The 13,508-nt window shown below is 44.5% G+C and overlaps 1 protein-coding gene across 1 annotated transcript in view; it reads left to right on the plus strand.

The window, feature by feature from the left end:
- me1 (malic enzyme 1, NADP(+)-dependent, cytosolic) overlaps nt 1-13,508 on the plus strand; it is a 131,542-nt gene that overhangs the window by 39,566 nt on the left and 78,468 nt on the right. The window contains exons 2-3 of the mRNA XM_014168666.2: nt 6,474-6,607; nt 11,349-11,498. Coding sequence (XP_014024141.1) covers nt 6,474-6,607; nt 11,349-11,498 — 284 coding nt within the window. The remainder of the gene's footprint in view (nt 1-6,473; nt 6,608-11,348; nt 11,499-13,508) is intronic.

Genomic DNA, 13,508 nt, shown 5'->3' on the forward strand with positions numbered 1-13,508 from the left:
TCAGCTCAGCGCTCTCCGTCTCTCTGGGATGTAAAGAGAGAACTCCAGTCCCCCTTCCATAGCGCTAGGAGGAGCAGCAGAGTCCAACCCTCTCTGATCACATGCTTGTGCCAGTGAGTCTATTTTCTGCCAAACATTATCCATCTGTCTTCCATGAAGGGCTTTGTTTCTGTATCTAATCTCAGACTGGGGGGAGTGGGGTGTCTGGCCCAGGACTCGCTCAATGGGGGTCTTTTCTCTTCGAGAAGAGGGGGCTTCGCTTCCACCGAAACAGAATGCTCAGGGGACACACAGGAAAGAGGGGGGCAATTCAGAAATGTCAACAGCGGGAGGGCAAATTGTACATCAGGTTCAGTTCATGCTTTTTTTTCTTTTTTAGCTTATTTCAGCAATACTGTAAGAAAGGAGTGGAAAATACTAATTATGAGCAGTGTTACAGTAGGATCTTAATATGATCACCCTGTTGCAAGAGAACGTTCCTGCAGTGCTGGACATTTTAAATGTTGAGTGTATTTGATGTTTAAATAGGCCGGCCCCTGAACCGATCTCTGTATTTGGGTTTGTGGGAGATGTGAGATTACATGGTTGGGGCATGAGAAGGGCCAGTCAAACTTCTGAAACGCTCCCTCCAGAATGAATATCCAAAACAACTTTGCCTTTGAACTTTCTGGAACACACGGAAGGATTTTTATCAGTTTGAAAAGAACATACTTTTATCTTCCAAGCTTTCACCATCTGGTCTACTAATTACCCGTTTCCTTGTGGACTGTGTGTTCTTGGGGTAGGCTTTGCCGTGGCAGTGTGGCCTGAGCTGGAGGGTGGCATTGCCCCATGGGCAGATTACAGGTCTGCTTGGTTACCACTAGCTCCTGGAACATGGATCTGCTGGCGACATGTGTTGGCACAATGTGCGGGCACTTTAGATGTGGTACGGCACATGTGGAAGCATTCTAGTCCACCCAGCCCAACCCTGCCCAGCCCTTGACTCCCTAAGCGAAAGAGAAATGCTTTGCAACAATCAAACTTTAAAACTATAGGGCAAGCAAACAAAAAGACAAAAGCTGTGTGTATGTATGCGTGTCCACTTGAGTGTGTAAACTATATATATAAAAGTATGTGGACCCTTCTTCAAATTAGTGGATTTGGCTATTTCAGCCACACCCGTTGTTGACAGGTGTATACATTCAAGCACACAGCCATGCAATCTCCATAGACAAACATTGGCAGTAGAATGGCCTTACTGAAGAGCTCAGTGACTTAACGTGGCACCATCATAGGATGCCACCTTTCCAACAAGTCAGTTTGTCAAATTTCTGCCCTGCTAGTACTGCCCCGGTTAACTGTAAGTGCTGTTATTGTGAAGTGGAAACATCTAGGAGCAACAACGGCTCAGCCACAAAGTGTTAGGCCACACAAGCCCACAGAACCTGAGCGCCGAGTGCTGAAGCACGTAGCGTGTAAAAATCGTCTGTCCTCGGGTGGCAACACTCACTATCGACTTCCAAACTGCCTCTGGAAGCAACGTCAGTACAAGAACTGTTCGTTGCGAGCTTCGTGAAATGGGTTTCAATGGCCGAGCAGCCGCACACAAGCCTAAGATCACCATGCGCAATGCCAAGCGTCGGTTGGAGTGGCGTAAAGCTCACCGCCATTGGACTCTGGAGCAGTGGAAACGCTATCTCTGGAGAGATGAATCACGCTTCACCATCTGGGTTTTGTGGAAGCCAGGAGATTTCTACCTGCCCGACTGCATAGTGCCCATTTGAAAAGATAGGTGGAAGAGGAATACTGGTCTGGGGCTGTTTTTCATGGTTCGGGCTAGGCCCCTTAGTTCCAGACAATGACATTCTAAACAATTCTGTGCTTCCAACTTTGTGGCAACTGTTTGGGGAAGGCCCTTTCCTGTTTCAGCATGACAATGCCCCCGTGCACAAAGTGAGGTCCATACAGAAATGGTTTGTCGAGATCGGTGTGGAAAAACTTGACTGGCCTGCACTGACCTGAACCCCATTGAACACCTTTTGGATGAATTGGAACGCCGACTGCGAGCCATGCGTAATCGCCCAACATCAGTGCCCGACCTCACTAATGCTCTTGTGGCTGAATGGAAGCAAGTCCCCACAGAAATGTTCCAACATAGTAGCAAAGGGGGACCAACTCCATATTAATTCCAATGATTTTGGAATGAGATGTTCGACGAGCAGGTATCCACATACTTTTGGTCATGTAGTGTATGTGTGTCTGTTCGGTCAAGAATGCATCTTTGCTTGTGTTTGAGTGCAAACATTCAACAACAATGAACGGAGGAATCTATTCCATTGATTCATGGAAAGTGGAAACCTTATTATTATTATTATTATTATTAATCGGTTTTCTATTTTCTCTCACAATGTTCCAATTTGTATATTTTCCTTTCAAGAGCCTGGGCATACCAGAACTCAACCCAAGTCACTGACTGACTGAAACTGCAAAAAGTGTTTGACAACACGTTGTTCCATTGTTTCTCAACAAACTAATACCCGCTCCACCTCATCAACAATTGGAAGTGTTTGCGTGAGTTGAACAGTTTAAAGTATGGCACCCATATTAGGAACACAATCCTCCTTCACCACCTCTTCCCATCACACCATCTTATCTCATCACTCTCCAGCTGTTATCTGGTTTATTTTGGAGAATGGCTTTTGTCAGTAGCTATCTGAGGGCCTCACCAGGCTGTAGTGACTGACTGAGGGTCTGTGGTGGTTGATTGAGAGGATAGCCAGTTCTATTTACGGGCTAAGTTCAGGGTTGATGCAGGCCGATATATAGCTAGTCAGTCACACGTCAAATCCACTTGCTGGTTCCCACAGTGACCCTGCCAGGAGCTGCAGACCATGTCGATCTAATATTTCTTGCCATCCAAGCATACAGTGGGAAAGCAGTGCCCTACCCCTACCCTCTCCTCCTACTCCTTCTCTCCTCCCCCTTCCACGTCACTAACCCAGCCATCCATGTCTCCAATCGGAAGGTGGTTTTATAGTTCCATACCCAGTGGCTCGCCCTGTCGGCCCAGGCTCCCTGATCCATTAATTGCTCGTTTGGGCTAGGTTCCATGGAGGGTCTCCATTTCACGTATGACATTGGGAACCTTTGAGCGACCACAGAGCTGTGTCGAGTAATTATTCTTAATAAAACTGAGTCCATGGGTCATCTGACTCTCTGACATGCCCTGACATTTAGCTCTGACACAGACAAGCCCCTAACTGTGTCAGAACTGCTACTGTGTGGGCCACTGTTTTGTTTTAATGCTTTTCCAAATTCACACAATTATTCAAGAGAACAAGGTTGTGCGTTTGGGTGCGCTTGTGTGCGTATGCCATGGCGGGTCTAGTGTCTGTGTGACAGTGTAGGTTCCGTCCCTCTCTTCGCTCAAACCCGGGCTCAAACTAGGGACCCTTGCGGCCCTTGCAAAGCAAGGGGAAACCCTACTTCAAGTCTCAGAGCGAGTGACGTCACTGATTGAAACGCTATTAGCGCGCACCACCGCTAACTAACTAGCCATTTCACATTGGTTACATCTGCTGTTGTTTTTGTTTTTTCCTTTCAATTAAGACCTAGACAACCAGGTGAGGGGAGTTCCTTACTAATTAGTGATCTAACAATGAAATTAAATGTCTTCAAAAATGGAAGCGCCGTCGGGAGGAGGCAAGATCAGGTGAGCGCATTCTAGCTAATGAGAGGGCAGATATGCGCGTGAACAACAGGCACAACTCCGATATAAAGTGTTTTTTTTTCTCAAAGTTTCCGTGAGGTAACGTGTCCTACTTATATCCTTACGCTCGTAACAAGCTAAGCATTACGAAACGTCTATTTGATCGACTAAGCCACATGTAGCAAACAAGCCGTTACATTTTTGTTAATCAAATTCGACACTCTCGTTGACCTCCATATAAAAACTCTTCGCTTGGAGAGAGAGAGAAAAATACAAAACAAATGCCACCTGCTGGAGAAGACAGATTTTGGGCCGAGTTATCCCTCTCGCTTCGCCTCTTCCTCTCTGGTTTGACACATGTGGCGTATGCACTCGTACATCTGAGGCTTGATCTCATAATGTCACCACATATGTAGCTCGATTCATGTATTTAAAAAAAAAAACCTTGCTTCCTTTCCAGAGCTTCTAGTCTCCAATATGTCTCATGGTCAGTTGTATGAGTCAGCTAAACAGAGCTGTATAATGGCCCAGTACAGTCCAAAGCCTCTGAGACACCCTTTCTGATGTCAACCACTGGCTCTCGGGAAAATAGAATGTATCTTTTGATTATGGGGAAGGTAGTAATTCCGAGCTGGCAGTATTGAGTGTCTGCTCCTCAGGTTATTTAAGTACATACTCAGTCAAGCCTGGAGAAAGGACAGGCACAAAGAGGGAACAGAACGTTATTGAAATAACAAACAATGTTCTTAAACAGCAGAACAAAAGATAATTGCACCTAATCGTCATTGAAGTCGCATTCAGGGCGGTGTGTTTTGTATGTGTTTTTAGCTCTAACACAAGGGACAAGTGTCAATGGTGTATAGGAAATACTACAGTGGTTACATCTGACCAAAAGTGGTTGATGTACTGTAGGCTTTACTGTACTATAATGTACTGTTATGTGGCAGTATGGAAAACCACAAATCCATGACTAGTGTAGGCTTTGGGCTGTGAATAGACACGCTGTTGGCCTGCTGACAGAAATTGAGTGCATTGACATCAGACCATGGGTCCACTGAAAGTCACAGGTACAATAGATAACATCCAAGCTGTCAACCTCTCAGCCCAAACGTCCCCCGGTATTTATAATAGAAACTGTGAAGTGATCAGGCAAATACTTAGCCTGTTCCTCAGGTGTTCTACCAAGAGGTATATGTGTGTGTGTGTGTTCCTGTCTGTGATGTTGTGCACTGCGTATGAATGCAATGTAACCTGTGTGTGTCCCAGAGTCATTAGCCCCAAGTTCAGTTGAGACCGAACCCAATAATGTTATATATATTTTAAGAAAATCTGCCAAGGTTTGAAAATGTGCCTGTGGTCAGTTCTGATGGTTAGTACGACGTCAGGAACACTACATTTTATTGCACTGTATGCTTTTCTACTTCACTCTTGCTCTGCGTCCATGTAATCAAACCACTCAACCAGATTTAAAAGTGCCAATTCCTTAAAAAAGCTGTACATTTCAGCCAAGCCCTCGTGGTGTGCATTCCAAAACACAGAAGTTGCACCACAACTTCAATTCCATCCCAGCAGCGACAGGATCTGGTGTATTGTATTATGCATAGATGTAAAAATACAGCCAGAGAATCTTCAACACACTGTCTCTCACAGCTACACACACTCTGATCCCTCTATGGGGCGGTGGCAGCACCTCTATGGACTAGTGGAGACTGGTGTCACTTTAATCAGAGGTTGGGCTCATTGTAATGGCTGGAATGGAATTCAATGGAAACCATGTTGTTGATCTGATACCTTTCCGTTTATTCTATTTCAGTCATAACAATGAGCCTATCCTCTTATTTCTCCCTCCACCAGGGGGCAACAGTGGCAACAGCCGATTCACAGATCCAGTAGTGGTCAAGGTCATGACGCAGAAGTTAAACGTGTGTGTTTATCGATATGCCCATCTGGAGGTCAGGGTTGTGGTAAAGGTCAAAGGTTGTGGTCGTCAGACAGAGACTGGTCTCATGACTGCAGTGTGCATCTTCGCGGGGACGGACATCACAGCAGAATGTGAGCAGACGGTTGCCCCATCAGAACATCAGATCAGCCAATAGGGTTAATACTTGAGGGGAACCCCCCCATCCAGAGTGAACACTGGGATAGGACAGATGATGCAGTAGCCTGAGTATCATCACTCCAGGGATTCTGAAGAGGGATGAATGGAAATGTCCCTGCTTATACAAACTTTTGCTAAAAGTTCAAAGGAAGTTTCACTAGGGCAGTCTCAGCCAGTCATGTTGAATGTAAAGAGGATAGCAGGGTTGTAGAAGAGACATTTTAAGTAGGTAATGAGATCTGATCTATGGTTTAAACCATTCGTCCTCCAGTTACTGCTGTCTTTGGACTTGAACTGGACTTTGAACTATTTAGAATGTAGGCCTATGTACATAGTATTACACAGACCCTAGACTTGTACACTTAGAATAACTATTTTTTACACAAAGTTAATTTGCAATGTGAAGTTTATCAATTAAAGTACAATCAAAGACAAAATGCATACACTCAAGTACACAGTTTATCGTCAAGACATACAGCAGCACGATAATGTTGAGTAGTTGGGACAAGAGGGCTTACCGTATACATTGTCAGACTCAGTCTTTCTCATCCAGTAGCCCTACGGAAGCTAGCCCACGGTGGCCTTAAACAGTGATCTGTGGTGGTTTAATGGTCTAACAGATCTCCCCATGGTGTTATGGTGGTGGTCTAACAGATGTCCCTCCTATGGTTCTGTGTGTTTTAGGGCATGGCCTTTTCCCTGGAGGAACGACTCCAACTGGGGATCCACGGCCTGCTGCCTCCCTGTTTCCTCAGCCAGGATGTGCAGCTCCTCCGGGTCCTCAAGAACTACGAGATGAAGAGGGACGACCTGGACAGGTGAGACTGAGAATCCTGTCTGTCGTGTGTGTGCGTGTGCAGGGAGAGCCCAGCTGCAGAGAGAGCGAGAGAGAAAGATCACACACCTGGAAGCCTTCAAAGAGACTGAGATTTAAGGGAAGGATTACGGACTAGTCCTCTGAGCTCTTTATTCAATCCACCCTAGCACCCTACTGGTTACTGAACAAACCACTACTACTTTTTTCTCCTTTTTTCTCAATTTCTATGGCTTCATTCTTCCTTGTCCTCTTCTTCTTCACAGCATTTTACAATCTTCTTTAAGACATTCAATAAATGCTGATTTAATCTCCAGTCCCTACTGCAGCTGATTAGGGTCACAAAGGTTTAGTATTATGTAATGCTGCATTACTTATGTCCCAGGCTGATTTCTTTGATCATTGGCAGCTCGGTCAAAGATACCACATTCCTGTAGTTAGTCATGCAGAGTGAATTTAATGTTTTGAATCATTGGGGTGGGTGTACCATATTCTCTGTGTCGATCCCTCTGTTTTAAAGGAAAATTTCACCCAAAAACGATATTTTGGTATTTGGGACATTAGTCCATTGTTGACATAGTTCCAAAATACACAATGCATCATACAGAGATGATTTCTTTATTTTGAAAGTTACATACACTCCCATGCCAAATGTATGTGGACACCTGCTTGTCGAACATTTCATTCCAAAAATCAGGGGCATTAATATGGAATTGATCCCCCCCTTTGCTGCTACAATAGCCTCCACTCTTCTGGGAAGGCTTTCTACTAGATGTTGGAACATTTCTGTGGGGACTTGCTTCCATTCAGCCACAATAGCATTAATGAGGTCGGGCACTGTTGTTGGGCTATTAGGCCTGGCTGGCAGTCAGCGTTCCAATTCATCCCAAAGTTGTTCGATGGGGTTTAGGTAAGGGCTCTGTGCAGGCCAGTCAAGTTCTTTAACACCGGGTGAAAACAAACCATTTTTCTGTATGGACCTTGCTTTGTCCTCGTGCGCATTGTCATGCTGAAACTGGAACGAGCCTTCCCCAAACTGTTGCCACAAAGTTGGAAGCACAGAATCGTCTAACTTGTCATTGTATGCTGTAGTGTTAAGATGTTCCTTCATTGGAACTAAGGGGCCTAGCCGAACCATGAAAAACATCCCCAGACCATTATTCCTCCTTTACCAAACTTTACAATTGGCATTATGTATTCAGGCAGGTAGCGTTCTCCTGGCATCCGCCAAACCCAGATTCGTCCGCCGGACTGCCAGATGGTGAAGCGTGATTCATCACTCCAGAGAACTAATTTCCACTGCTCCAGAGTCCAATGGCGGCGAGCTTTACACCATTCCAGCTGACACTTGGCATTGCGCATGGTGAAGCTGCGTGCTTCACCATGCTGTGCGCTTTAGCACTTGGCGGTTGCGTTCTGTGAGCTTGTTTGGCCTACCACTTCGCAGTTGAGCCGTTCCTTAACGTTTCCACTTTTCAATAACAGCACTTACAGTTGACTGGGACAGCTCTAGCAGGGCAGAAATTTGACAAACTGATTTGTTGGAAAGGTGACATCCTATGATGGTGCCACGTTGAAAGTCACTGAGCTCTTCAGTACGGGCCATTCTACTGCCAATGTTTGTCTATGGAGATTGCCTGGGTGCGTGTTCAACTTTATACACTTGTCAGCAACGGGTGTGGCTGAAATAGCCAAATCCATTCATTTGAAGGCGTGTCCACATACTTTTGAGCATGTAGTGTATCTTGAAACTTGTTTGCTGACGAGCAGTACATCTCTCTCGGACACTACAAGGCTTCAAGTAATTGTAATCCCGAGGTTGGATACATTTCCATCGTGACAGGACAGCAGGTCTCAGTAACTATGGTATCTGCAGTCTTCATTTGTGACCTGTGGATGTGTAGTTAGTGTGAGGACTGGTTGGGTTGGTTAATGGGACAGAGAGAGACAGGATTTGTGGTCAGGAAGACCTTTTAGCCAGTGGTGTATAATACTTAAGTAAAAATACTTTAAAATACTACCTAAGTTCCTTAAGAAAATTGTGCTTTTTACTCCATGCATTTTTGACACCCAAAAGTTCTCGTTATATTTTGAATGCTTAGCAGGACAGGAAAATAGTCCAATTCATGCATTTATCAACCGAACATCACTGGTCATTCCTACTGCCTCTGATCTGGAGGACTCACTAAACACAAATGCTTTGTTTTGTAAATGATGTCTGAATGTTGGAGTATATGCCCATGGCTTTACATAAATGTAAAAAATCAAGAAAATGGTGCTTAATATAAGTAATTTGAAATTATTTATTATTTTACTTTTGATACTTAAGTATATTTTAAACAAAATACTTTTAGACTTTTACTGAAGTAGTATTTTACTGGATGACAGTCACTTTTACTTGAGTCATTTTCTATTAAGGTATCTTTACTTTTACTCAAGTATGACAGTTGGGTACTTTTTCCACCACTGCTTTTAGCCCACTTGATTTTCCAGCGTGGTGGTATGATGACTGAGGCACGGTTGCTATACTGTACCACACCAATCCTCCAAAACAGCAATTAGCTGTGTATTATTCCTTTTCCCATGCCCTTTCAATGTCATCAACAATTTATCTCATAGTCCGGCGATGCCTTCCAGTCCACTCAGGGCATCGAACCAGTTTATTAGAGCTGGTGTTTGCCCTGCCTGTCCTCATGCCTCTGGCCATAGTATTTCCATTGCAGTCTGGGCCTTACTTTTTTCTCAAGCCTTCTGTGGTATTTGCTGGACCTGACCGTGTCACTTTATTTTTGCATGACCGTTGCTCAAAACTCTCACTAAACGATACATGCCATTCTATTCCAAGCGGCAGCTATTTACTGTTTTTACTACTCCCTAAAGCAGGGATTCATTCTGGTGTCTGGACATTGATAAAGCAGGCTGGACTCTGGACATCACTGGCTTGAAGCCCAAACATGTCTATAATAACAGAGATGGCGGCCTAGGCTGGCTTTATTGAAGAAATCCTCTTCTATGCACGAAGACACAGTTGCAGAGATAAAGAGAAGGACTCACGAATACTAAAAAGTCATAGGGGTCAACTCTTAAAATGTCCATTTGTGATTTGCCATCTAGCAGTTTAAAGGAACATAAAAACCAACCGGCAGGAGTGTCTGCAAAGAATCATGAATTTGGATGGAGAAAGAAGGGGTTGGACGAGGGGAAAGTTATTTTCCCATGCCAAGTTTAAGCAGAGTTTCACACGCTTGTTAGCACACTTTATCTGAAAAGAAAACGTGTGTGACTGTGATATGCTTTCAGGCCGAGAGAGAGCCACAACAGGCTCAAGCTGTAGTCGCTCATGGAAAAGACAACTAGACTCATCATGGTTATTGAGACCTGCTGTCCTGCCACAACTAGATAAGTGAAATCAAAATAATCACATGGGTCTAGACCACCTAGACTGAAATACCAAATTGTACTTACAATATCCATTTTGTGCCACCCCGTTTCCTAGTTGCATGCGAGTGGTACAATCCTAGCTTGACACTGTGCCTTGACGTGGTCTCAAAGTCACATCACCAATCACACAACGTTGGGCACCAATAAGTCGGTCTCTTTCTGTGTCCCTAGTTCATGACTGAATTGTGGCGGTATGGCAGGATTCCCAAATTTGGCCTGCGGGTGGTTTTATTTGGCCACCCAAGTTTGCTGAGCAAAAAAAAAATATATATATGTTTTTTTAATGTTTTATTGTTGGACATAAAATACTGTAAAAATACCAGGGAATCTGCTCCAAGTGATTTTAATTTTGGAAATCTTTTCCCCAGTATTCCCACGCATAATAGAGAGACACGTGATCATATACAAATGCAAGCAAGATTAGAAATTATTATGTTTTAGTCAAATATTATCTCTGTTCGGGCTTCTTGCTGTCAATTTGCAGTCTACAAATGATTTGTAATTATGTTCAGGACCCCTGACCATCCGCTCAATAGAAAATCATCCCGCGTCTGAATCTAGTTGATAATCCCTGTGGTATGATGTAAGCCGTGACTTTATCTGGCTGGAACACCATCAACCTTTTTTAAAAAAGATTGTTAACACCTTATCCAATGACCATGTGGGAGAAGGCCATGCATACTTTCTATCATCCCAACAAGAGCGACATTATACTCCAGCTTTTGTGGAAAGCTTTCTTATCATCAGTCTAGAGCCTGTGGCGTGGTCTAGCAGTTCATTTGGGTCATACGTAAACCTTCAGTCCCCCTGTCGATGTTTGATCGTAACAAGGAGCTTGTGAAGGATATCTGATGGGTGTTTCTGTGCTCTGTATTTTTCTAAGCATTTGTAACATAAGAAACAGCAACTTTATCCAGCAGTTATTGTACTACATGGCACTATCATCACATGGTGAGCAGGGCTTGTATTCATCAAGACAAGGAGGGAGTCAGCATGGCATTCTCTCTCTTTCTCCCCCACTTTCTATGGGCCATTTCTTTTCAATTGGGCCTTTTAGTCCAGAGGGAAAGTAGCGCACGATAGAATGAGGTATTGCTCTCACATGGTGCAATCTGTTTGAGTCACCCCAGACGTCTCTTTCTCTCTCCTCTTCACACACACTTCTTCTCTCTTATTTCTCTCTTTCGCGCTCTCTGAGATTTGTATTTCATAAAGCCACTCTGAACTCTGAACACAGTTTACGAATCAGTGTTAAAGATTGTCCCCTTTTTCCTCACCCCCTCCTCCCCCTCTGCCATTCCCAGATATGTGTTTCTGATGGGGCTCCAGGATAGGAACGAGAAGCTGTTCTACCGTGTACTGACGTCCGACACTGAGAGGTTCATGCCTATCGTTTACACCCCCACCGTGGGCCTGGCCTGCCAGATGTATGGCCTTGCCTTCAGGAGACCCAGGTGAGAGAGAAACACACACGCATGGATGTATGCACGCACACATGCGAGCACTAATACACACACACATGCGAGCACTAATACACACACACACCACATGCATGCACACACACTGAATAGGCCTGGATATACTGTCACACACACACACACACACACACACACACACACACACACAGTTGCTGCTCTTGGCCAGCCTAAACATTGTTTTAAGATTTTACCATCAATTGTCAAATCATTTAGATGCATTCTTATGAAACATAAATCCTTTTGAATCTTCAAACATTTATGTATGTTGGCCTATTGCAACAAACTCTCAACCAAAATCAGAGGGTGGGGCGGGTCTGTGTCGCGTTGGGTTCTGTGAGTCCATGGGCAGCTCAGGCCAGTTTAAGCAGTCACAGTGTACAGTTCACCTTGAATGGACTTGGCATTGCATAAAGCAGGACTTACCTCTTCGGTCTGCTCAGTTATGTGTCTGTTTCTCCTCAAACAATTAGGTCCATGTCTCCCTGTCACCACTGAACTCCCTCATTAGAGTCATAATGGAGATCAAATTAATATAACACACATTCAGACAATGTCAAGGAGCTGATCGTGTTTGGCTTTAACATATCTAGACTGCGCTGTGTTGTAAAGGTGTTGGGTTTGAGTCTTAGACAGTAGAACTAACATGGTCCAAGAAAGACCACCGCCAGTATTGTTCTGTAGTCAACTACTTAGGGAGAGGAAGAAGGATGGGGACATTCTATTGGCTTGATTAGTACCTCTGTTAGAAATACTCTTTACCCTCTCACTCTCCTCTTACTCTCTCGTCACACACATACTGACACACCATGTTCGTTCCAAATGGCACCCTATCCCCTATATAGTGCACCATTTATTTATTTTTTACCAGGGCCTGTATGGACTATATAGACTGTATGGACTCACTCACTCTACCTCACTCATATCCTCAGTGAACTTTTCCTTGTGGGTCTCAAGTCTAAAACCCCAAATAAACTGATCATAACCAGGGATGCTTTTGATTAGTAGCGAATGCTAAATCCAAAGCCGTTTTATTTGAAATGCTTACCTTGGGCACATTTAAAATGTGTTTGGAAACCTAAGCGCACACACTTGGAGTTATACAACCCCCTTTTCCACAATTTCCTCAGAACTAGCAAGTGTGGAAAATATGTTTAGCATGCTTCTATGCTCCAAGCTCCCCTACCTCTGACACTGGGCTGAAGGAGTAATCTTATATCTCCCCGCAGACCCACAATGCAGTGGGCCAAGACGTGTTGCGAGCTGCCAGAGCCCGGGGGTGGGGAACTTGGGACTGGTAGACTTGTGACATTGGGTCAGTTAGCAGCAGGCTCTGTAGACTCGACACACTGGAGAGGGCCAGTGGACTATCGCTGACTCTCAGACAAACCTGGTCCTCAGCCAGTCCTAGACCCAGGCCTTTCCCCTCAATCCCACTGCTGGCTTGCTTCTGAAGCTAAGCAGGGTTGGTTCTAGTTGGTCCCTGGATGGGAGACCAGATGCTGCTGGAAGTGGTGTTGGAGGGCCAATAAGAGGCACCATTTCCTCTGGTATAAAAACAAATATCCTAATACCCCAGGGCAGTGATTGGGGACATTGCCCTGTCTAGGGTGCTGTCTTTTGGATGGGACGTTAAACGGGTGTCCTGACTCTCTGTGGTCACTAAAGATCCCATGACGGTTATCGTGAGTAGGGTTGTTAACCCTGGTGTCCTGGCTAAATTCCCAATCTGGCCCTCATATCATCACGGTCACCTAATCATCCCCAGTTTACAATTGGCTCATTCCTCTCCCCTGTAACTATTCCCCAGGTCGTTGCTGTAAAACAGAATGTGTTCTCCATCAACTTACCTGGTTACATTTTTTTTTTAATCTAGCCCAGGGAGGGGGGTGGAGGAGGCAGGTAATTCTGATTTAGAAATTTGATAAACTTGTAATCTCACTTTTGAGAAAATGGCCCTTGAATGTTTTTGGTAAACCTACTGGAGAG

This window comes from Salmo salar, chromosome ssa02 (genome assembly GCF_905237065.1).
Source record: "Salmo salar chromosome ssa02, Ssal_v3.1, whole genome shotgun sequence".
In the NCBI taxonomy this organism is placed as follows: Eukaryota; Metazoa; Chordata; class Actinopteri; order Salmoniformes; family Salmonidae; genus Salmo; species Salmo salar.